General features: G+C 41.5%; 1 protein-coding gene across 8 annotated transcripts in view; it reads right to left on the bottom strand.

Annotated features, from left to right (window-relative positions):
- RBMS1 (RNA binding motif single stranded interacting protein 1) overlaps positions 1–26,595 on the bottom strand; it is a 207,896-nt gene that overhangs the window by 3,309 nt on the left and 177,992 nt on the right. For 5 of the 8 annotated variants that reach the window (XM_036996118.2, XM_036996117.2, XM_036996121.2 and 2 more), the window contains exons 5-14: positions 24,765–24,922; positions 22,673–22,752; positions 10,047–10,162; positions 9,151–9,200; positions 8,931–9,024; positions 6,425–6,472; positions 5,488–5,538; positions 2,657–2,767; positions 1,446–1,526; positions 89–173 (exon numbers count right to left, since the gene is read on the bottom strand). In XM_036996118.2, coding sequence (XP_036852013.1) covers positions 96–173; positions 1,446–1,526; positions 2,657–2,767; positions 5,488–5,538; positions 6,425–6,472; positions 8,931–9,024; positions 9,151–9,200; positions 10,047–10,162; positions 22,673–22,752; positions 24,765–24,922 — 867 coding nt within the window. In that variant the 3' untranslated portion in view covers positions 89–95. The remainder of the gene's footprint in view (positions 1–88; positions 174–1,445; positions 1,527–2,656; positions 2,768–5,487; positions 5,539–6,424; positions 6,473–8,930; positions 9,025–9,150; positions 9,201–10,046; positions 10,163–22,672; positions 22,753–24,764; positions 24,923–26,595) is intronic. The other 3 variants (XM_036996120.2, XM_036996124.2, XM_036996123.2) reach the window with 3 other exon arrangements.

Here is a 26,595-nt window from a genome sequence, read left to right on the forward strand (position 1 = left end):
CAAATCCGAGTTATTCTAACACCATTTTGAAGAATCACTGACTTTCCTTGACTTGAACTCTATCATTTCGGAGACCCTGCCCTCATACCTCACAGTTACTTATTGGGTTGAAAGGTGTACGGAGAATGGTCATTAGACGTCTCTACAGCCACCTGCTGCTGCCCACTCGCCTCCTGTAACAAAGTGCAACAGATGAGAGGTAAGCAATGAAATTCAAACTCTGCTTCGCAGGTCTGAGTCCAACATCGTAAGAACAGGCACTCTTTAAAGTCCCCCAGTGTCATGTAGAGCTTTCAAGGCTTATTAGCTCCCTAAGCAGTTAAAATGTCTGACAGACCCAAAGAACTTCCCTGCCCCCCACCAACTTCTACCAGAGTCTCTTGATATCAAGCTATAATTTACTTATCAAACAAATTTCTTACTCCTTTGGGCCAGATGTGACTTGGGATTCAGTGTTTTCAGATTTTAGAATCTGCAATTTGGTATATATATTCTGTGTGTCATAGAATATACCCACTGGGGCCAATGGCTGTACCCTCCAATCAAACGTACTAACAGGTATACACTGGGAGATATCAATATGCATATTAAGTGGGGTAAAGATTTTGTCTTGCACCAGTTCAGGCTGAGTTTTACCACAGGTCAGGTTTTTTGCTAAAGTAGTTACAAAGAGAATTTTTATTTTCAGATTTTTTTGGGTGTTTCAGAATCACAGGTAAGGGATCGTGGGTTCTGGTAACCATGGTTGTCCATAATTGCACAAATTTAAATCAGTTGGCAGCCAACAAAACGATATTCAAGAACCCTCCACAAAAATCCAGCCACAGTCCTAAGGCTGTTTCTGGAATTGGAGTCTATGGGATTTGTCTAGAGGATCGGATTGACTGGGTTGATGAATTTCCTTGGAATTTTAAGGGTACTTTACAGGAAAACACTTTTAATTCAAATGTCAGACTTCTTCCATAACAAGAGCTAATAACAACGTGGCTATACTAAGAGCGTCCAGAAGAAACAGGTATACTTTATTCCTCATTCCTGTTACAGTTTTGAAACAGTTTTTTCATGTATCTTAATTATAACTGATTTATGTTTGTAATTATTGTTACTGATATAATCTTTGATACTAGGATTGCAAACTCCAGCTTTATCTTAATTTGCCTGTAAGTATCTTTTCACAGGAGATAAGACAGAGCCTTGAAGGCGTAAGAAATGTGCCACAACCTTGGACAATGTATCTCTGGGAGTCCTGGGGGTGTGGTCTGGGTATCGCTGTACTTATTTGCATGTATAGTAGATAGTAGTTGAAAATGTTCTAGGTATAGACTACCTCTAAGCTCAGTTCTTCATGCAAATGTTTGATTTTTGATTAACTTTGAGTTCTGTCTAATTTACCCATTTCCGACACTACCCAAGGCCAGAATGGCCACTGGATGGTGTGTACCAACCTCTACAGGAACGGCCGCTGTCTGCACGTGTGTGTACTGAGGCAGATAGGCTCCTTGCATAGCTGACGTCGCAGGCATGTACTGAAAAGGAGGACAGGGTCAGGATGGGCAATGAGAAGGCGTGCAAAATCCTGAGTACTTCGGGAATTTTGAGGTGGGATGTCAAGTATTTTAAAGGTGCAAAGAAACTAAAAGGGCTACCCCGAAGTTTAATCAGTGCCTATAAATATGTCATATGGAAGGCAGAGTGAATGTTCCCTTCTCCACTTTTTGAATTTGTCAAGAGGAAAATCTCATCTTTCTTTGTCTTTGCTAACAAAGAAGCACACTGGTGAAGATTTTTAAAGTTATCATCCTCAATAATTCAGTATCACCAATATGCTACTTTTATAAGATCTCTCCTCGAAGGACCTCATTATTTTCCAGTGACCCACTGAACTAGTATCTAGAATTGTTTCCATAGGTGGAGACCCAATGGGCAAATGACTTTCACTGCAGATGAGGAAATGAACCCTTGCTTTCCTGGTGCTAATCATCATCCTTTTTCAAAGGCAACAGAGCTTTCTAGTCGATCTCGGATCTTGGATGTGTGTGGTTGGCTCAGGTTTAGCTTTCACAAGACTCTGATGCTGATTTTGAATGTAAGCACGGAAAACACACTACCCTTGTTTTTTAAGCTCCACAGATAATGGTCTGAATTATAGCCCTGGCCATGTTAGCATCTAAATGCTACGCATATCAACCCTGGCAGTTAATCTGGTATCAGCTGAACCTCAATACCCTACCCAGTCCCTGGGACCTTGGGGAAATATGTCAATACTAAGCTCATGATTCAGTGTCCCCAGATTCCATAAAAGAAGAAATAAGTGAAGAAACATCTCCTGACTCTTGTCACCATGTATTGCCTTCATCTATTGCTTCATGAGACCAGGTCTACCAATGCGAATGACTGACAGTTATTAAAGCTAGATATGGTCATGCATGGGCACTATATTCTGGTAAAGGAGAAATACCCAGAGGATAGACTTTTAGTTCATCAATTAATCATGAAATATCTGAGTATCTACTACGTGGAAGGCAAAGTCAGGGGGGAGAAGGGATTAGCCATCATCTTTGACACCAGAGAGCCTGTACTTGACAGGGAAGACACAGGCTGCATTAATTTACCCTCTTCTGTTTGCCAGGACACATGATATTAATTTGCCACCTACTGTTCCGGTGCTGCCTAGTGACAGATGACTCATCTGCTGGGCCAGAGGGCTGATCATCGACGCAGGCTGTAGTGACATGGTGTGCTCCATGGAGGGAGTCAGCACGGCACCCTGGGCAGCCGGAGGCGAGAGCAATGCAAGAGAAACCCAGAGCAGCAGTTAGGGTGCTGTAATCACCTTCGCACAGGAAATGCCTTAGGTTTTTGAGCAATGTGAAACACAGAAATAACCTTCTCTCAAGCTTGCAAATGGTATCATGAAGAATTTCCCAAAAACCTTCTAGATTGTGCTTCCTAAGACTTTTCTAAGAGCATACTTTACAGAAATCCTGTATTAAACATCTCTCCCTCTACCTTCCCTAAACTATAGAGCAACCTTGCCCAGCAGGAGCTCTAATAGGAAATGTAAGCTATTTTTGGCTGGCTAGGGTTACAAAATAGTTTCTTAATTAAAAAAAAAAAGATGGTGGTTTATGCAGCCACAAACAACATACTATATTGAATATTACAAAAACAGCACTTTGTTTAAAAAATGTTCTGTAGAGATAGTTACTTGATTCAAGATCAGGCTATTAGGATCAAGATCACATTCTTCATTCACTTAAGTGTTTCTCAGAACTTTGACTGATACTTTGGTGTTTGGGGAGGCAAGCAGATTCAGAGATGATTAATAATCCAAGTTCAGATTCTTTTATTTCATTTGAAAAATTTCTGGCCATTAAAAATAAAATTAAATATAGTTAAAAAGCAGAGAGGAGAGGCGAAAAGCGAAGTCACCCATAAGCGACCCTCCCTTTCACACATCGTGCTGGCTACACCCCGACAAGGGTACTACGGCCCAGATTCCAGCCTTGGCATGTTTTCACGGAGCTGCAACCAGGGTCCATAAGCAACCCCACCTCCTGCATTCTTGCTCTTCGCCTAACAACCTGTTGCATACAGTCACCTAGCTTACTGGATAACCATCATTATCATCATTTTTAATGATCACATAATGGTACACTGATTGCATAAACTGCAACTTAATTAAGTCTATTTCTGGATTTTTTGCATTTTCTTTATCACATATAATGTTTATTCTTATGGATTATACTATTCCTCTCACCCAGTTACCCGAGATGCAATTATTCTGATGCACTCCACAAATGTTACGTTTTCCGTATCACTGTACCTGACTTATCCCTTAAATACCTGTTATTTATTGATAATCAGATACACAACTGAGGGCAAGATTGGTATGCAGGCACCCTGCTGGCTGCTGGCAGTCTAAATCTGGGTGGGGAAGGAAAAGAATCCTCAGATGGGAAACTTCTGCCTCCTCAAAGACGTTAAACTGAGATACGTGCAGCTTTTCTCTCTTAAAGTTGTTCCCCCTCTCTATTTATGTATATATGCGTGTGTACATCAGAGATAGTTAGTTACCAATACATTTTGTAAGAAAAAATGTTTTTAAACTTTTTAATGTGCATCATCAAAGAGTGTGTGGTAACAAGGAAATGACTCAGAAGCCCAGAATATGGTGAAGGAGTTTCCTGCTCCTTTTTCTCATTCATTTGTAGGAGCTCCTGTACTAGGAAGCCCCCACATGAGAAGTGAGCTGATTTCCAGCATTCCAAAACAGGACAGTGCAAAGTGTCGGAGAGCTCGATTGTCATGGACATTTGCAGGTGTGTGGATTCGTGGGTGTAAATATGTGTGCACGTGTTAAGTGCTGTGGGATTGTGGATGGATGTGTGCATAAACATGTTTGCATGCAGAAATGTGTGCATGTTAGATGCACAACATTGCCAGCAAGCTCTTTTCATGTGTTAGCAACTAAATATGTTTCATCTGCTTCTTCAAAGTCATCTCAGCACCTCCCTGTTTCGACTTCTCCCTGGATTGTTGTTCCACACACAGTGTGTAACAACATTACACTGCAGTGTCCTCTTGAGAAGGTATCCCAAGAGAAATTCCTGTCTCAGCTTAAGGCCAAGAATAGTGTTTTACCTAAGCAGCTGATCTGTTTTTATCTTACAAGTACTGTGAACTGCATGGCTTATCCAGATTCCCACTTTGCCTGAGTTACTAGAAAGCTTATCCCCAAACATGCAGCTTTCTCACGGCAAGCGTATAGGTCACTCTGTTGGGCATTCTTAGCTCTTTTGGTGATTTTTATTCTCCATCTTTATTTTTCAACTTTTAAAACCCGTATTTTAATCCAACAAAGTGGATTTTATGTATCTCTGAAAAACATTAAATACACTGATAAGGTCAAGTGTTAACCCACTCAATTGAAAAACTATAATTTATATATAAGCAGTCACATCACTAAAGAAATTACATTGTTATTTACCAAAGTAGGTGTTACTACTTTAGTATTTATAATTTCAATGGAGAGGCTAAGTAACACTGACAGAAAAATCTTAGCTCAGTTTTAAACACTATATTTGCATTCAACAGAATGTAAAAAATGACAGCAGTTTCATCCCAAGTACTTTTAAAAACTCAGCAATTTAAAAACTTTTAATTAAATATAAAGTTTTAAAAAACTCAGTCAAATGATCTCTCCCTACAGAACTGGCATAAGGAAGAAAATGGTACACTGACTCAAATATGATGTATTTTGTGTTTTTACAGATTGTAAATTTAACTTAATGTCAACTACCAATTCATTTTAAGACAAGGGTCAGTGGAAATTTTATAATGAACTTGTACATTCTCATACTCCATGCTTAAAATTTCCCAAATCCTATACCATTTTTGGCAAATGGTTTTTAAGCCAGAGAACGGTGTTTTAACATATTCATAGCTTATTTACAAACCACAAAACCATTAAGAAGAAAAACTTACGGGGTGCTGTAAGATATATGGTTGAGGTTGCATCCAAGAAGGACTTTGCACCTGCAAAAGGGAGGATTTTGGAAAAAAACCAACAACATTGATTTCCATTGGAATGCCACTTGTTTCTCTAGAATTCGTTTAATCATGTTAAAATCTATAGAAGGAAAATAAAGAAACAATCATACTATCAATGATTGCAAAGATTAAGGCAGAATTCTTGGCAAACTGGTCACTCTGAATAGGATGAAATGATCATTTAAAACGAAGTTCCACTCGCCCACTCAAGAAGTATTTACTGAGTATCAGGCGCGAGAGAAAAAGGCAAGACATGGGCCCCACCCTCGGGAAACGTACTGGCTAAGCAGGGAGGTGGACCAGTTAACGAATCAAATAGTGAAAAGGTGTTATATCAAGGTAAGAAGGAGGTGCTTTAGGAATATAAATGAATGAGAATTCCAGCACATTTTATTAAAAAGTAAGTATGTGCTTATTTAAAAAGAATAACCAAATTCAATCCCTTCTGGTACCCAGGACATTAAGTTTCAAAAATCTTGCCTGATGGCCAACAATTTTTAGTTAGTGTGGAAAATAAAAATCTTACAAAGTCAGGTTTAGGAAATCAAACTTCAATAATAAAATCTTGACGTCTACCGTCAAAAGGGCATCCACACTAGACCCTCAAACTCTGGACTGAGAAATAAGACATGAGAGGCAGATTCTGGGGCAGGAAGGAAAGCATATCCAGTCTGCCACTCAAGAGAAAAAAATATCACGCCACTTATTGATGCCCCGAGCTTCCCTGATGCTTACGTAATTTTGAAAAGAAGCTTCATCTATAATTCTCAACAACAAAACCCTCCTGTATCTTATTCCTGCTGCTGACTTCAGAGGTTTTATAGAGAGGGTATGGGGAAGAGTCATGGGGGAAGAATGCATTGAGCTTTACCTTGATAGCAGAGCCCCGATACTTGTTTTCTCTGGTTTCCTTTGCCACCTAAGGCAGACCAAAGTTAAGTGCTTCTGCCTTGTTAACATTTCGGTTATCTGGACTGCAGCCTTGCCCCTTCGGGGGAGGAACTGGTGGATTCTTGCAGATGCCAATTTGTCAAAGCCAGTTACATAAGCATACGGTGGTTTAGCGGAAGGGCCACTCCACCACGAGTGCAAAGCCTTCACTGAACAAATCACAGGGAGGTGAGCAGCTCCCCAGAGACCCCAGTTTGGGCCAGATGCTCCCATTTTTGTATGCTTCAATGGCCTTAATAATCTCAAAGCTTATAGTATTATGGGGTTAGGGAGCTGTGATATACAATCTGATTTTCTTTCTTAAGTAGCAAATTAGCAGCTGCTAATTTCTATTCCTCAATTTTCCCTAACTATAAAATGGGAATAATAATCTATTTCTATGAACTCTCTGCCATTGGAGTTTTTTACCCTGTTTTGTGTCATGGGTCCCTTTGAAAACCCAATGAAAGAAATAGACCCTTTCCCTGCAACTAATTGCAAATACACAAGCAACATTTTAAAGACAATTCAAGGGAATCACAGACCATTTAAAGTACAATCATCTGATTGTACTGGGGTTAAGAATCAGTCCTGAAGGTTATGGCACTGAATGTCAGGCAAATGGAATGAAATTCCACATGTATCTTAGGGAAACACTGAATGCCCAGGAGAAGAAATCAGACCTTTGAAATGAAATGTTTCCAGTTAAATGTATCAAATCTATTACTAACACTGGTCTATTTTTTTTTTTAATTCTGTGGCAAAAATGCTCATTGCTTTTAGAACAAGGAGGGAGAAAGAGGTGGTGGGGGAGATGTATTAATGGCTATAGTATCTACAGCAGAATACATTCAAATTAATATGCACGATCTTTCATTTGCCTGAGAATAAGCTTACTTGTTCTGATTTTTAGTGATACACATAAACGGCAGACGTTTCCAAGTTCAGATAGTCAAGAAAGAAGACTACCTTTTAATATCAGACAGAGGCTTGTTAATTACAGAAAATGCACTAGAGAAGAGGTTACTGCATCTTACATAGGCAAGGAAAATGTGGAAATCTTAAGTCCAAAATAATTAAAGAGGCATTATAAGTGAGTATATGATATGCCTAGCCGACTGAAGCACCAGTGTAAATAACGTAACAACCCAGAGAGAGAAAAGAAAATGAGTGACAACTGAGATAAAGGAGGAGAGGAGAACCTAAGGGCTGGGGGAGGCTGTGGAAGTTACTTTAAAACTTCAGGGTTAGCGCACAAACCACTTCCTCTTTGTTGTTCAAAGCTAGTTTTGTTTTTAGACAGAACCATTGTTATGATATTGCTTACGGTGACCAATTCATTATCTTTTCTTTAAAGTATAAGGAATATACTCTTATTAGCCAGCTAATCCTGTATACTAATAATGACGGTGATGACCACAGCTCACGTTTACTGAGTGCTAATGATATGCCAGGTACTGTGCTGAGCTCTTTATGTAGATAGACTCATTTAGTTCTTATAACCAATCTATGAGCGAAAAACTATTATTATCCCCATTTTAAAGATGAGGAAACTGAGGCTTACAAAAGTAAAATAACACAGTTATTAGATATGGTAGTCCCCTAATCCCAGAAATCAGGGCTACAAAATCTGATTCAGTTGTTTTAAAAACAAGAATACACAAAAGTTTAGTTTCATCACACAGGATCTCAATAGTCAACAAGAGAGAACTATATTTCCCCATGTTTGTACTTGGACTCTGTTATAATGTTCCTGCCTGGGCTGGGCAGTGACCCTGTGAGAGGCGCTCTGATACCAGAGGAGAAATGCATGTGTACCCCTGGGTTTGTGGAGAATAGGAGCTAGGCCTGCAATGAAACCACATCAGGATTATAACAAGTGCTTAATGGGACCTTGGTTCTAAGTAGGGAATTTATTTTTGGTAAAGCCTCCTCACAAAATCATCTAAACAGGGAGTCGCTCCCTTTTTTGGCCTTTAATCTCACCGCGTTGCTCATTTAACGTTACCTAACAGATACATCTTTACCTGCTACCATGTCTACTCGATCTTCCTGTTGGTTCTTGCTGAAACACAAAGGTAAAGGGGGCACACCTATTCTGTGCTTCACCCGATGGTAATTCTTCAGTTTCAACGTCTGGCACACATGGTGCCCAACAGCAGGGCCTGCTGCTGAGGAGATATTTAGGTTTCTCCCAATTCTAAAATGCTCTGACTTCAAGGACTGACAGCTAACAATCACTTTCCCTTGTTTTACATTCTCCTATACATAAAAGTGAATCACTCTGTCAAACAAAAAGCAGCTTATTCTAAATTGGGTATCCAACCTGCCTAACATTTGGCTTAAATTTCACAGTAAATGTTCAAAATTTTAAGACACATAAAAATGTAGCAGTGATTCATGGCCAGCAAGTTGTCATACTCTTGATGAACGCTAAAGGTACAAACCTGGTAGGCAGACACAGGAGATGCAATATAGGGTGTGATAGAAGTTTGAGTGATCATTCGGTTTGTAGCAATACTGTATGGTGAAGGGTAAAATCTAGAACAAACACAAAAGCCTTTATTGAGTAATCCTTTCAACAGATTAATTCACAGAACAAATATCTGATATTTCCCACCTCCACATTTTCCCTCAAGCTATTATATATTTATCTTAATGACATACCCATTCTGTATAGCAGCTGTGGCTGGATCATAAGTAAGTGTCATTCCAGCCTATGGGAAAGAAAAGGAAATAGCAACATTCATCTACAAAGGCATGATTTACAAAGTTTGTGTCTTAAAGTCACAGCAACACAAAACAGTGATAGGTTAGTAGAATCTGACAAAATAAGGAGTTTGTTAGACAAAGGTAATTATAAATTCAGTATGAGAATTAAGCTGTAGTTGGCACTGTCTCCTATGGAAGTCATTAGTCACTTACAGTTATTTAAAATTAAATGAAAAATGGAGTCTCTCCAGCATACTAGCTGTATTTCAAGTGCTCAAACAGCCACATGTGGCTAAGTGGTTATTGCTGGACAGTGCAGACTCTAGGACATTTCTATGCATGGCACTTCTCTAGACATTCTCAAACCAGCATGTTACTTAAAAAAAAATTTTGAAGAAACTAAATATGGGGAAATGGACATCCAAGGATTTTATTAAAAAATTGAGTTTTAATTATTCAAAAGAATTAAGGAAAAATCTCAATATACTATGATTTTAATAATGATATTCAGGATAACTTCTGCATAATTACAATGAAAACTCTAAGAAACTATGACATTAAAAAAAACTTGTGCATTTCAAATAGCAATTTAAGATGCTCTTTTACTTTAAAAGTAATAAACCAGTAAACATAGCTATTCCCACCATCTATTTGTCCATCTGGCGAATCACCACTGTCTTAGCACCACCACATCCACTGGGAAGATATTTAATGTGACATTATATGGATTTATAAATTAATTCGGGCACCTATTTCAGAGGGGTAGTGTCCAAGTCAAGATGCTGCTTACGTAATTATCCATGTAGGCTGTCATAATTATACATCCACACTAAAGTCAAGAGAGGACTTACAAGTCTCACCTCTCCTTCTCTATGCCATGGTCTTCCATTAGGGATGTATTTGTTTGGGTTCTGTCTCTTCTTCTGTCCTCCATCCGCAAACTTACACAATAAAGGTTCTGTAGGAGCTGAATAAACAGAGGGGAATAATATGAAGCCAAAGTTCTAAGTGTGGGCAGATAACAAAAGCAATTTAATTTCTTAATAGGAACAGCGCTAGTGCTGTAAGAAACTGACAGAACACTTGAATGCAAAAGTTCACTCAGACCCTTACAAGGTTATACACTGGTGAAAAACAGAGTACAGAAAATAGGATCACTGTTATTTTCAAATCAGAATGTAATGAAAACATGTACAGAATTATTCAGAGGAAGCAAAGTTGCCTTTGATTCACTTCTGCACTTCTTTAGGTGTAGACATACTTGTTTTCATTCTGGGCCTTTTCTGGCTCTGCCTCTAAATCATCCTCTTCTCCCCCGCCTTAAAAATGCACCCTGAGCTTCCCATTATAAGGCCTCAGTGCGGCCTTCCCACCCCCAGTAGAAATAAGTCCCCTTGATACTGCTCACAAGGCATTTTCACTCAGAGTATTTCTAACAATTTGTGAGGGGGTGATTTGTTTGGTGTCTGTTTCCCCCTCTGGAGTGTAAGCTCCTTGGGGACAGTGGCATCTGTTTTGTTCAAGTGCCTAAGTGTCTGGCACACTGCAGGAGCTTATTACATCTTGGAGGAATCAGTGAATGCACACAGAGTGGTCTCACTGCTTATTTTTGGAGTACAGCATTGCAGACAGTTGTTGTGCAGAAGCTAAAACACCTGCTCACCCTATTTAAAGGTTTTTCTGTGCTTTCAATCATTCCTCTGTATGTTGCTTTAGTGTAATATATATCCATGTCATAAAATGATCCAAAGAACAGCTCAAGAAACTAACAGAGAAAAGCAAAAGATGCACAGACTATCTTACAGGGATACACATTCATCAATTTTAAGAAAAAGAAGAAAACAAATGGAGACGGCACAGTAGGCCACACAAGACTTTTTCCTTTTGTTTTGCTATAATGGAAATAGCAGTGTATTCCTGAAAATTGTGCCTACTTCTGTGTGTTTCTAGTTAATGTAATAAAGGCAATCACACCTTCCTGTCTGGTTCGCACATTCTGTCCTTTGTCTACTGCAGATTGTGATCACCACTTTCAAGCTCTGTTTCAAAGTTAAATAACCATGAAGAGAAAAATAATACTTGTGGAAAATTTACTCCTTTCTCCTTTGCCTCTTATTATCCTAATTCATCTCTTACTTTATATCACTGTTGCCCACCCACTAATGATAGGGTGGAGGCAATAGTGCCTCTCAAAACTTCGCTGCCAAAACCACAACACAGCGACAATCCCAACGTTAATTCCTTCTCGGCGAGCTGTCTGGGCTGTTGTTTGGCGCTCCTTTCTCCTCCCCCTGGTGTGAACCACTCCAGAGGGACGGCTGGAATGTGAGCTCACCTCTGAATGGCGACTCAACCACATTTGAGGAGGTGAGAGCAAAACTGTCAGGTGTCTGGTGAGAATACCGACAGGCATTGGCTCTACGTTCACACAGGGGTCCTTTGTTTACCTCCTGACTGCAGCCTCCTCTCCCCCCAGTCTTTTCTGAACAAGGAACTTCCACTTAAGGAAAAATGGGTGTGATGGAAGGTGGACTGGAGCCAAATCTTAAGACTATGGATGAACTATGCTCTTTGTCTTTTCCAGAAAAGGTGTTGACCTCTGGAAATTTCTCCCTTCACCAGCAATCACAGAAGGTAAAATAAAGGGATGAAATGAAGCAGAAGAGCTTTCTAATCACTGATGATGCTTTAATTCTGCAAGTGGGCCATGTAGGGACAGGCAGAAATTAGGGATGAAGGAACACAGCATTCCGGCAGAAGGAAGGGGTAAAGGGCAACCCTCCAGACAGCAAGGAGAGTGGATGTCTGCCGTGGCCAGGGACGCCTCACCTTGACTTCCAAGGACAAACAGAGAACTCAGAGAGAAGCAAGGTCTTCCTTTCCCAGATTTAAAATGATCCTTATGGCACTGAATGTTTTCTCCATTGACATCTGAAGTTTTAGGGTTTTGCCTCCCCATAAACTCATGGGGCAAGAGAGATTATAATCAACTCTGTGGTGCCAGCACTTTGCAGGACTTCACTCTGAGGAGACGCTTGTCAAAAGGCATTATAAAGACTGCCCCTCCTACACTGAAATTTAACTTTTTTTAAAAGAGAATTTACTGGGCACAGTGAGTAATGCAAATGGACCAATTTCCTCCATTAGCATCATTTTTTCCAGAGAAGGAAGGCAACCAGGTTGGACTCATTCTGGAAGCTGTATGCAGGCAGGGTGTGAATGAGAACAGTCAGACAGCCACCCTGGGGAGCAGTGAAGGCCAAGTGCCCCTGTGGTAAGGGGCTTCTAATCCATTTTCATTCATCTAGACTATGTTCTGTCGGAGAAAAAGCAATCTCATGCAGCAACATAGCCTGCTCAGAATGTACAATGATAAGGTAAACACCCAAGTTAAGTGATGACATGTTTGCAAATGTATCACTTAAAATGAAACAAATGGAACAGGATATAGCTGAATCTTTCAAAAGCCAATGATACTTATTACACAATTTTGTGTTGTCATTAAGGTATTTTTTCCCCTCTAAAAGCACAAAGTTAAGTGGTTAAAAAGTTTGTACAATGGGTGGTGTCCCATGTGTCAGGAAAACGAATTTCTTAATATAAACAATTACAAGGAGAAATGATACATTTTTTAAAAATAGTTGTTGGCTCCTTATTCCAGGGAAATAGGAGGGCCCCAGGATTCCCTGTGAAGCTGTATTAAATTTTAAAAGCTTCTTTTCTCTATTAATATTCTCTTTGGTTGATTCAGTAGTTGAAATTTTTATTGAGTGCCTACTATGTGCAAGGTATAGTGTTTAAGAACTACAGATACGGAGGTGGTAGGATAGGGTCTTCACAGGGCTTGCAGTCTAATGGGGACAAGACTGTGCCCAATCTCATGAAAACCCTCTTAGCCGCTTACGACACACAGCACTGTTTTTCTAGAGATGCTTGTTTTTAATAAAAATGCCACCCAGAAGTGTAATACTTCTGATACAAGAAGTGGATGTCTTTTCTTTTACAGCTGCTGTTCCGTGTATTTGGATGACATTGTGAGAAACAGCTTACCCCTATGAGTGTTTGATATTTACGACAAAGGTTACACCATACACTCCAGGAAAGCAACTCAGAAGATTTTTTTAAAAAGACATCTATGTTACCATTAAGCTGGGCAAGGGTAAGATGACTTCAGTTAGATTTCTGAATTGAAAAACCAGCACGCTCAGATCTGGGTCATGGCCTACTTATTTTTAAGTGTGTGGGAGACTGTTACAAAATGAGAGATCCTTATTTGACCGGCATATCCTGTGGCTTACTCTGAACCAGGGACTGGCCTCTAGTTTGCCCCTTGGAACCTAATACGCAGGTTTCTGGCTGAAGATGGGGAGAGGCTTTGGACTGTCAGCAGATCCTTCAGGTGGCCGCCGGGCTGGTCTTTTCACAAAGGAGATACTGAATTGGACTGACAGGCAAGAAGGAAGGGCCATGTAATACTAGTAATACGACTACGATCCGTAAGTTTGTCTGGGTTTATTAACTTCAGAAAGTTAGTATGTAATAGCCAATATTAACTAACTGATTTTGCCAAATAACATAGATTATTCACAGCTGAATTTCCCCTTCATTTGTGGTCTTTTGAGTTTGCAAAGAGTGTGTGCCTCAGATATCTTGTGAGATTGATCTCTCAGGTCACATTCTCTTCCATATTCTTTTCTGATTCATCAGAACCAAGAGGAACACATATCTCCAAAAGCTTGCCTATGGTAGTGTAATCTATGGCAGGCAACGCCACAAATGCAAACACTGTTCTGGTATTTTTCAGCACCTCCTGGGAGGCAATTAAGGTAACTGCATTACAGGATTCTCTAATGTGCCCTCGATAGGGTTTTTGTGTGTAGGATGATTTTTTTTTTAAAAAAACAAATGCCTGATTTTGTGGCACTGACCATCCCTTCTAAGGGACTGTGAGCCATTTGGGTAATGTCCATGATGACTCACTGCTCACCTCTACCGAGCAGTTTCCTGACCAATCTTCTGCAGCTCTACCTGTACAGGCATTCAGGCTTCCCTTGACACCCTCACTAAAGACCACTTCCAGAACGCCCGCTCTCACGATGCCCAGTAGCTCATGATTTCACCTCCCTGAAGTCCTCTTCGTGTACCTAACGAAAGGCTTCAGGACTTGGGCTTCTCTGTCGTTTGTAACGGACTGGACCGTTTCCTCACTGTGCTCTAACAGCGGGAGAAATTGCTCATTCCAAACTCCCATTTTTTGGGCCATGCAGTATTTTATCCTCATCAATGTTCTGCGAAACATGACCGGTCCTCCGCAGAAGCTTTTCCGTCAACTGTGAAAAACAGCTCACTCAGCAAATATAACTAGCTTTCTTTCTGATAATGCCGCCTACTTTCAAAATCCTTTCAATTACCAACATGAAAGGAACTATCTGGGGCTCTTCCTTTAAAAATTCCACCTGAGGATCCACGAAATATTATCCATTTTTTGTATGCATGACATTGCTTCCAGTTTTAGACCCCCGTTTCCAGCCAAATCCTGCTGTGTTGCTGAACCGAGACGCAGAGCTGCAGCGCCCCTCGGCCAACGCCTGGCCCCTCCCTCCTGCACTGTCAGGTTTCTCTCTCCTCCTTCCATGACCCTTATACACAGTGGTTCCATTTCCCACTCAGCTCGATCTACATCAGTAAAATAACAATTTAACAACTTTAAAGCCAGGTTAAAAAGAAAACAAAAGTGCAATCCCTCCTTATTACACCAACGTAAGTATTTTAATATTCTGCATGTGCTACTGTCCTAGGTCTATTTTCCATATGTGCACTGATTGGTCCTTTTCTTTCACCATCTACATTGTGGACTTTTCCCTACCTTCTTATAGAATCACTGTTAAAAAAAATGGCTACATAATGTTCTGTTTGGAAGGGGATCATGTTTAGTTTCTTGGTCACTATAACTAAGGCTGCATGAACATGTGTGTATCTGACCTCTTTAATCCCAGCACCAACTGCTATACTGGTGGTCAGATGGGTGGTTAGAAAACTGGCTTGAGATTAGTCACCCTGTGTTTGAAATTCGGCTTTGCCATTTCCTAGCGATGACTCTGGGCAAGCTGTCTCTGGTTTCACCATCTGTGAAATGGGGACAGCAATAGTACTTATTTCAAAGGATGTTTACAATTAACATATGAGTACTTAGGAGAGCTCGATGAATAACAGCTACTGTTATTACTACGAGGACAACGGGAGGGGCTCAGGCGTTTGAATCACGCTTTGTCCTCTTGCCCTGGAACCGGGAAACATCGTTTGGGACTGGCCCGTTTTCCACGGGACTGACTGAGACTGAATGAGCTGGCTGGGAACAGCATGAAGACATGTTCCAGCCGCAGGTCAGGATGAAGCTGCTGGCAAATGCCTTTAGAACACTGTTTCATAGTAACACCTCCATCTTCCACCCAAGATCCTTACGCTTTAATAAAATCTTACTCCGTTATTTACTGCTCCTCCCTGGCAGAGCCTGACAGCAAAAAAGTGTAAAACTGCCTGGGGGCCCTGCTGTAGGCAGGGTGTGACGGACGGTGACACCAACTGCCCGCAGGCAGCCCCACCACAATGCTGGCAAGGCACTTTTTAGAAACTAGACTTTCCTCCTTATTTGGATCTGCAAAAGAACCCTCACCCCGCTGGCCCCCGGGGCTGTACCAGCACTTGGCTTTCACGCCTACAGCTGCTCAAAAGAGCGCGACCAGGGGAGGGTACCCCTCAACACAGGCATCCAGACTGCTCCGCTGCCCCTACTGGGCGCAGGGCATGTGAGCGCATCACAGTCCCTCAAGTGTGACCACTAGAGAGGTACCAGAGAATCGCACAGGTCTTTGAGTGTTTCTTTTGTCCTAGAGCTGCCAAAATCTTGTTTTTATAGAGTAGCAATGCTTAAGACAAACATTCAGGGAACAAAACAGGCAATAAAAGCCCTTGAAAGATTTCCAGCATTTTTACTAGAGTTGTAATTTTTCTTTTCGACATTACCTTCTCTGCTTCCTGGCACAGGACACTGCCCTAATAATGTCATCTATACACAGACAGTTATGAAATGTGGGCAAGAGCAGTTTTTAAGCCCTGCTGGGCACATACTCAATCTGAAAAGTCAGAGTAACACAGAAAACAGATGTAAAACCGGCTGCGGTCTTTGTGGATAGAGTCGGCCAGCAGTCACACATGCACCTCACTGGAGCTCCTCCGTGATGCAGATGAAGCTTGGGCAGTGGGGCAGAAGGGTGCCGGCACGGCACTGAGACTCTAAAAAGCACTCACGTATCCAGCAACTAGACACATTTTTTTTTAACTCTCTGCCCTTAAGACACAGGGTCTTATTCAGACTCCATTAACGTCATGGAGAGGTCCAGAAAGAGAGATGGGTGTCACATTGCCTCCTGCAGCACTGAAAACACACGTGGCCCTTGTCTATGGGGTGTGTGTGTGTCTCACAGAGGCAAAAAACAGCAAGCACAGGGCAGGCAGTTCCAGCTGACGTGCCACATGCATTAGTCTTTGCAGGGATCGTACTCTCTTCCAGGAAGGTACTGGAAGAGCATTTTTAGACAAATCTGTGAATTACAACTATGAGTGATGGTGATTTAGCTTTGAGCACATCTCTTAATTTGGACATCAGTTCTACCTAAAACTTCCCATCTCCAGTTCCCAACATTCACACTGTGTGGGAAACCGCCACTATTTCTCCATAATAGAATTTTTATCAAGTAAATATTAAGGAGTTACTTTAAATCTCTAAGGAATTCACCCAGATTGTTTCACAAAGAAGTCATTGATTCTTTTACCCGGGTTGGGGACCTTCCAAACAAATCTGAGTTACTGCAAACCAGCTAACACTAAAAACCACAATAAATCTAAATAAGGGACAAGGCTTCAACATTTTCACAGGAAAATGGGAGACCAATATGCTATCACATACATTTAAAAAAGGATTTACTATAAGAAAAGATGAAGCCTCTGTGGAAATATGCTAACATGAGACACAAAAGCAGACTTTTTAAAAAGCAAGTTCAGAAAAACAGGTTGTATTAAAAACGGTGATGTGGAATTTTACAGAACTAAAACATGTATTACATTATGTACCATGCCCCAGGCCAGGGCGGAGGACACCTGGCACAGGGGAAACCAGCCGCATCACACCGTGTGAAGAGTGCGTGAGCAGGAGAAAGGGGGCACGCGAGAAGTGATGACTCGTGCGTACAGCTTCCCTCCTCCTATTTAGCCACCCAGAGACCTTTCCTAAGAGTGTCACATTCAAGATGAGTTCACTGTTCAATCTGCTCATTTTCATTTAGTATTTTGGGGACTATGTCTCCCGTGGGTTTCTTTTCTGTACTTGGCTCCAGTGTCACCGGCAAACTGCCAGTCATGCAAGGATCCGAGGACTCTGAAAGAAACCATCCTGGATAATCCTGCTTATGCCAGCTGAACAACTTGCACCATTATATAAACTATCCTTTGACTGTATTTATTAAATGTTATGTCTGCCTAGCAATGAGCCTACATTATTTAAACATTAGAAGTGGAGGCTCATTCAATTTACTCTTCTTGCCTGACGCAATTTTTGTTTTTCATCTGGTTCTATTGAACATAATCACATGTGCTGCATGGAAAAACCCAGGATATGGCATAGCCATTCAGGTAATTTGAGAGTGCGCGCAGCAGACTGGTAGTCAAAGGTGCTTCGCATATTATGTGTACAAAGTAAGGGGGAAAAAATCCAGAGAAGTTGAAAACTGTTTCAAATTCTGTTGTGGGTTCTCAAAATCCACTGGGGACTTGTTTTGGGGAAGAGCTGAGTTCACTGGAATGACATGCTTCCCAGTGGTGCACTGCACATTTTAAACTCCTACCTGAAGGCAGTTCAACCTCACTTGTAGCAAAAATGTCTCCAGAAGGGCCCTCCAAGTAGCATGGCTTTTGTGAAGAGCTCATGGCAAATGCTCTCAGAAACCACTCGGTAGCCTCTGCTATCACAGGGCGATGCACAGGCTCTCTGTCCCTTGCACAAAATCAAAAATCAAACACAGCCCCTGCCGCCAAAGAACTTATAGTCTAGTTGGGAACCAAGACTAACACACAGGGAAGAAACATTTGAAGACGGCACACAATTCGGCTCTGATTCAAAACAGGAACAGCTTGACCACACAGCTGTCCCCCCACAGTGATGCTCTCATGAACGAGCAATACCTCTTTCTGTGCCCCACTGGACACTTTGCACAATTTGGAAGAAACTATTCTCTACTAGCTGCAAAGGTACAGATAATCCTACAATTGTTGATATTTAGTTTGGAATTACGGTCTTTTTTTCCTTGAAGGGGTGTGACCAATAGTCTTCAAATCCACCTCAATGAAAACAGTTTAATGTCACGATTGTGAAGTTTCTGGAGGAAAAAAGGAACTGTCCAACCTTGGTTCATGACACCCTGAGATTTACTTCGTGTGGAGAACTGGTACATCTTATGTCAGATGATACATCGGATGTCTCTCCTTGCTGCACAGAATGAACTGTGAAAGCAGTCATGGGCTGGTGGAGAGCAGCCCTTCAAAGGGACTAATACTCTGATGTACTGACTAGGCAAAGGATGACAGGGAAGTGAGGACACCAGGGGTTGGCTGTGCAGGCGTCAGGCACAGAAGGCCCCACAGAGCAGGGTTTCTAGAAGCCTCCCATGTACCAAATTTCTCCCTTGTCTTTACTTGGAGGGTCAAAACATTCCTTTTTTTTCTTTCCTTTCAACTTAAGTGTCTCTGATGGGAAAACAAAACTAACTGCAAAAAAACAAAAAACGAAGTTCTTTACAAGGTTGAGCTCCTTGGAATAGTGTATTTCCAGGTCTTAGATTTTACGCCCCAGCCTTGCACCTATAGTCAGTTCAAGCTCACATGGAGCCATGCAAACAGGGTGCCGTCAGGTTTTAGTAACACAAGATGAGTGGAACCTGTGGTATGACCTCTGCTTACAAACAGGTTCCCTATGGAGTGAGACTCAACTGGATATAGAAAATTCGAGTGAACCCTTAATCATCATCAGCCATCCAGTTATAGACAGAACTGTGGAGACAGAGCTGAATAAATGCTGAACACTAGGTATACATGGATAGCCCCTGGGGGAAATACTGAGATGTTTCCTGGTTTGCGGTCAGTTGCTAGCAAGCTAACTTGTGACTGTCTTGGTGAACAGTGGAGTCAAATGTAATCAAAACCAACAACATTTACTAATGCTTAGTATGATTTAAACACTGTGCTCGGCATGCAAAATGAAGGTGAGAAAACAGTTTCTGCCTTCGGGAGCTTCTAGGTGAGCGGGCTGACACATGTACACATGCTAAGTGCTGCGAGATGGATGGTGGCCTCCAGATGCTCTGCAAACAGGGTAACCCAACCGGATCAGAGGAGGTGCTTGCAAGACGAGGTAAGCATTGAAGAGTCTTGAGGATGAGGAGGGGACAGCCGGGTTAAAGGGAGTGCAAGGGACCCAGGACACCGGGAACCACGGGAAAGCAAGCACAGGGAACGAGGCAGCGTGGTGCGTTAGGGGCACCCTCCTAGCTCAGTATTGCAGGACGATAAACAGTGAAGCAGGGGTCGGAGGGAGAGGGGGCTCATGAAGCAGGCAACAGCCCTGCCACGACTGGCCTTTGATGTCATTCTAGGATCTTGAATTTCTTCTTCTTTGGAGGAGAAGGGGAGTTTTAAGCAGTGCAGTGACACAGAGACCTGCATTTTATCTAAATCTCTGGCTACAGTCAGGGAGGATATCTGAAAGAGGAAGACTAGAGATAGGGCGGGCAAGCAGGAGGCTACTGTAATGGCTCGGGTGGGAGACAAGGGGTTACACCAGGCAGTGGTCAGAGGGGTGCACAGGCAGAGGGCAGATTCCAGAAGCAACCAGGAAGAAAACACTCTAAGGACTTGAATGACTTTCTGTGTGAGATGTGATGGATGGAGGGGATGAAACTGAGGGTGGCCCAGTCCTGAGCTCCTGGCTGGGTGCCTGGTTCCAGTGAGGTAAGGACAACGGGAAGAGGCGCAGGATTAGATGGGGAGGGGCTGCGCTCCTTTTGGAGAGGAGGAAGAGTAGGTGACTGACACCAGCCTGAAATTCAGGGGGAAAAGCCAGGATAGGAGGTGAATGTTTGAGAGTCATCTGAAATAGAGAGCAGTTGAAATTTTGAGAATGCAGGACATCTATTAAAACTGTGAGATTAAAATGGAATTCAGGGAAGTGACAACAAGATAGAAGAAATGAAGCCACAAAAGAGAAGCAATTAACACAACACAGAAAGAAAACAGAGAGGGGGTGAAACGGGGGATAAAGGAGGACACATTTCACGAAGGAGCGAAGGAGCAGCAGGACCAAATGCCGCAGAGACATAGCATCAACAGACAGGAAAGCTCCCGATTTGGTAACTGGGCGATGAGTGGGAAGGGCTGAGTTGTGCCCCCGCCACCAAAACAAAAGTTGGCATTTTCACCTTCAGTACCTCAGAATGCGACTTTCTTTAGCAATAGGTCTTTAGAGTTAAAATGAGGTCTTCAGAGTGGACCTTAATCGAGTAACTTTGGTGTCTTTACAAAAAGGGAAATTGGGACACAGAGACAGATTACACGTAGAGGGAAGATGATGTGAAGAGACACAAGAAGAAGATGGTCCTCGACAAACCAAGGGCAGAGAGGCCGGAATGGATTCGCCCTCACAGCTGGCAAAAGGAGCCACATCTGCCAGCACCTCGGTCTTGGACTTCAGGCCTCCAGAACCGTGAGACAATACATTTCTGTTGGTTAAGCCACCACGTTAGGGTCCTTTGCCATGAGAGGGATTTTACCGTGAGGGATTCCGGCTGCACACCCAGAGGAAGTCAAGTCGGACAGAGCTGAGGTGGGAACGGGAAGTGACGAAGTGGAGACTATACTTTTTAAAAGGTTCATGTGAGAAGGAACGAGAGAGGGACACAGTGCTTAATTTAATTCAGCTTCAAGACCAGAGAGACTTGACGGCTCTCAAACAGAAATGGCAGATTTTTCTAGAAAATTGTTTATTTAAAACTTATTGGCATAAAGTAGTTCATAGTTTTGTTCATTGTATCCTAGGATTTTTAAAATGTCAGTTGAGGTTATATTCACAATTTTGTTCCTGGTATTGTTTATTCGTGCATTTTCTTTCATTTTTCCACCAATTAGTCTTGCCAGAGATCTGTTATTAATTGAAAATGAAGGTTTTGGTTTTGTTGGAAAAAAGGAGTAAAGGCAAAAGACAGAATGAAATTATAAGGAAGGGAAGGGATAACTGGGGAGCAAGGTCCCAAAGGGATGGGATCAAGGCCACAGCTTTGAATCCTTTGTCCTTGAGACTTCAGGGGAGGAGAGAGGGGAGAATGGCTGTGGGTGTGGGTCTCCCTGCTGGAAGCAAGATGGAAGTAGACAGTGTTTCCACCCGATGATCTCAATTTCATTCACAGAGTACGAAGTGAAGCCATCTGCTTGAAGGGGAAGGGGTGTTGGGCAGGGGATGGAGCAGGCTGAGGAAAACTGAGAATTGCTGCTAGGAACCCGTGTGAGGACCAGTGACGCTGAGGGTCTGGGCAAGCTGGAGACAACCTTTACCTGCCAGGATGTAACAGGGCAGTGTAGCCTTAATCCAGGTCCAGCACTCGGCAAAGCAGGAGTGTCCAAGGTGTGGGGTACGAGAGCACTGAGGGCGCTACTAAAGAGATGGTTTTAGTGCTCAAAAATGTAGACCAGACTTGGTAAGGATGGACAAGAGGTGAAGAAGGACCAGTAAAGTGTAGAAGTGGGAAGAGACCTGGTCTTTCAGGTTAGGTTTAGTGGGAGCTACAATGAGTGTGACCTTGGAATGAAAAGCTCCCAGGTGCAGTATTCTTGGCCATGAAAACACAAGGCAGAACAGTGGGAGGAAGTGGCTACAGTGGAGGGGACAGAAAGGCCACAGGCATTAAGGTCCAGGCTCTGTAAGGGAGGGGCAGGGGGTGTGAGTAACAGATGCCAAAATCTTCCAGAACAAAGGCAAGAGCTGGGAAGGAAAATACCACAGTCCTCAAGGGATGTGACTGAATGACAAGATTTATTGAGGATGGTGATAAGGTGGGTGGGTTAGAGGATGACTTAGGCCTCAGCAGAGGAAAGGCTTCTGAATGCTTTACAAGTCAGACGGCTCCTTCCCGCTGGGCTGGCTGCCATTCATGTCTAAACACCCAACGTCTGGCAGAGGTGAAATTTTACGTCTTACTTGTAGATCCAAGGAAATAAATTTTAAGAGCTAAAGGAGGGATTTTTTTTGTTCCTGATATGAGTTACCATGTGCTAAAATTATATATATACATTATGTATGTTATACCTATACATATATTATATTATGCATACATATATTATATAAGATTACCGATGGAATTTTAGATAAACAACATACCAGAAACTCCTGGTGGCGTCTTAATGAATTTTCCATTAAAATGACTGATGACAGCTTCACACTTTTCTGTTGATTCCATCCTGTTCATATGTAAAAAAGACAAAGATTTGTAGAGATCCCTTAGTTATCATTTTGGTTTGTTGTATGCATGTGAATACTACCTTACAGGTTTATGGGAGAAAATGAAACCTAGCAACATTGTGAAGGGTAAGGAAAAGTGTGTTTATCCCATCGTTAATCAATTGTTGTTCGAGTACTTCCACAGGAAAATGAAAACTGAAAACTCGAGTACACTCTGAATCTTAAAAGAAATAAACTATATCCAGAGTGTTTAATATCAAGCATATCAAACATGATTTTTTCTACTTTTTGGAAAGCTGGCAATCGTACACAATAGCTTTGTTAGCCACAATACTGACTGTAAAACAGAGACACTAGTTTAAAATACCAGTGTGCTCAGTGCTCTTAAAACGCAGGTTGTTTCAAAGACGGTCTTTTTTTCTTTTTTACACAGTCACAAAATGACAGACTCAAAAGTCATGAAAAAACTAGTGCCAATCAAAGAGTGTATCAAAGGGTGTGCCTTGTATGTTTTCATGTTACCTTCCAGTTGAAAATTAAATTAGTAAAGCCAATTATGCACCTTCTTTGTCATCTTGACTTCAGGGGCGTGATAAGGGATGAAGCCTGACTTTACAGCTTACTGCACGCTGCAGGTGGCTCAGAACATTCGAGAAACATTTCAGGGCCATTCAATTATTTTGGCTTATTTTTCTTTAACGGAGGAAGCATTGAATAGTCTACTCAAAACACGCCATGCTCCTGGGCTACCCAGAGAGTTACATCTTGGCTTTAATGGATAGTAATAGTTTTAAAAAGCAATAGGATTTAATTGGGCTCCAACTTTGGATACAGAACTGCCATTACTTGATTTGCTTTCAGACACCCACGGAGGCGACGACTTTCAGACAGTGCTGAGCTTTTCACTGTTTCACCTGGATCCTGACAGCCAATGAAGTGTGTACACCGGAGACGCTAGCCTTGGTGACTTTCTGCCTGGAGAATATTTTAGTTTTATTACAAAAATTTCTGGCTTAACAAAAAGAGCAAGTGCCTAAAAGCCAGAAGAGGAGCCAAGCACTAGAGTTCGCTTCATTACTTGGCAGCCTGATGGCAATGGGAAGGTCCTTTCTTTGCCTCCGTTTTCTGAGATGGCGAACAGTGACCGATGCGTGCTTTACTGATCTCACAGATCTGTGGCAGATGCGACTTCATCAAACAGGATAATGTATATGAGAGTACAATGTCAGCAATTTTTCTTCCAAAATCAAAGGTAATACTTTCAAACATATAGACATTATTTGCTATTGCACAGTATTAATAGCTCCCTAAATAATGCAAAATCAGATTTTTGTAGGATGAACTTTCAGATGAGAGCTATATCAAAAAATCAAAGCTCCTTCTGTTTAAGATTCTTCCTTTAGAAACGAAATTAACTAGTACACGTGAGTATCCTTTCTGGGGAGGAAGGGATAAAAATAAGGGGGAAGGAAGTGGGGCAGTTTAGATACATCTGCAACATTTTACTTCTTAGAAAAACAATCTGAAGCAGAAGAGTAAAATTTTACAATTGGTGTAGCAATTGGGTTAGATGGGTGTCCTATCATTTTCTTTCTGAATGTTTGGAATCATCTAATCCATTGACCTCTTGATGATGAATCAAATTTCCATCTAATGAGGAAAAGAATACCAATTATCTTAACAAAATTTAGGTGCCTAAGCTTGCTACTTTTGAGAAGTTAAAAGCATTCTGATCTAATTAATCAAAATCTTCAGGACACATATTTTCAGAACTATTGCTCATGTGATTATTTCCTTGCCCTTAGTCACCAAAATTTTAGTGTCCTCAGGTTCAAGAAATCTTAATTAATTTCCAAAAGATCTGGAAAAATGCAAATGGATACTTACACATCTAAATTCATGGTGTGACTGGCTTCCATAACCCTGCTCAATTTTCTCTTCTTGTTCAATTTTTATTTTCCAAGAAACTTAGCAAGGCTATTGTTGACGTGACATTGAGCAGTGTGCTTACCTAGCAAACCCAACACCACGACTTGTACCACTCGAATCACGCAGTATCCTCGTAGAAATAACTTGTCCAAAGGGCTTAAGCATGTTCTCAAGTTCTTGCTCATCCATGGACAGTGGCAAATTAGAAATATACAGGTTGGTAGGATCTTGTTCCTGTTGCTAAAACAGAACAAGGAATTTGTCCATTAATTTCCAAGAGGAGGTGAGATATTTATGTTAACACACGTGGCCACTCTTTTTCTCAGGTCCTTTCAGAGCGTTACCCAGTGAGATCATGTCAGCTATAGAACACCCGAGTCCCCCAGAACTCTTGAAAACGGCTTGGACAATCTGTGTAGGTCAGACATGATCCCACTGAGCCATTCTTAGCAGATCTGAAGTGAAGCTGCTGCCAGGCACCACTGGCCTGGAGAGGAGGCCCTCATGTAACCACAACTCTCAGCTGTTAGCGGTGCTCCTAAAAATAACCAGCCTGTCCTCCACTACTATTTTTAGGTGTCCATTTTAGGCGCACTACTGCAGAGGCAGTACTACTGCTAATAATTCAATCCAGAGACACACAACAGATTCTGGATCAAGTCATCTGAAGTCTAGTGGGGCTGGCCCAAATTCTACCCCCCTCTAATCCAAGGCAGGGTCCTTACTACTTTTGAATTGGCATTGCCAATGGAAAAAGGAAAGCCCCTAAATCAACAAAAACAAGTAAACACAAAGCCTTTATAAAATGATAAACTCTCGGTGGAGCAAATTTTAGAATCTGGGAAAAGGTGAACTCAAGAGTAGATGGTGAGGGGAATTTTGCTAAATCATTGCTACTCATGAGCCACAAGCCACAAGTGATGGAATTATCTAAAGGCTTATTAGAAATGCAGAATCTCAGGCCCCATCCCAGGTCTACAGAATCAGAAGCTGCATTTTAAAAGATTTCCAGGTGATTCATATGCATATGGCAGTTCCAGAATAATTAGATCACTTCCTACTCACCTTTCCTTTGCTGAGATAGAATCTGACGAAAACAAAGATATGAAAGTGAATTTTATGAGAACTAGTAACTGCTATGTATATTTACTAAGAACATGGTGTTACAGAATCAGAGAAAAAGCTCATATGACAACTGGAATACTTTCTGATCAAGTCAAAATTCTGCAACTGTGAGACTGGGATAAATCTTCATTTTAAATCAGGCTTTCCTTTGATCTTTTATCCAATTGTATCTTGACACACAGAACTACGCAGGCTTGTTTTCTCTTTAATAAGCACTATTAGTAAAGTCATTTACTGATATTTTAGCATTAGGCAAAGGAACAGCACACTTGTTATGTTTTAGATTTGCAAAACGCACAGTACTTTAAAAATATATGTGAAGCATATGCATGCTTGAATCGTGTATAAAGTCTCTACTTCCAAATGTATCCTAGCATTAATTAAACCTGAAGCTTATCCTTTTATATTGTTCACTACGAGTAAAAGTGAACATTGGTCTTTCCTGCTATAGCTCTCTGGTAAGATTTAAAATAACCATCTGGTATCCCAGGGAATGACATATATGCTGGTATTCCCTAGAATTAAAATTACCAAAGACTGAGAAGCTAGAAAGTACTGCCCTTAGGACTTCCTGGTTCTGACAGAAGGCGGCAGCATGTAACTGGGCCAGTGCCTGGGCTCTCAAAGGTGATGTCAGTGTGGGTGGATCTAAGATAAAAATTAAAAATTTTCAAATGCTCCATTGCAAGCCTAATACTTAACCTCATCAGCCCTTCACAGACTAAACAAAATGGTCGCGATCTTTAGCTGAAATTAGATAAATTTAGAGTGGTACCAGTGATTATTTT

Source organism: Manis javanica, chromosome 7, assembly GCF_040802235.1.
Source record: "Manis javanica isolate MJ-LG chromosome 7, MJ_LKY, whole genome shotgun sequence".
NCBI classification, from domain to species: Eukaryota; Metazoa; Chordata; class Mammalia; order Pholidota; family Manidae; genus Manis; species Manis javanica.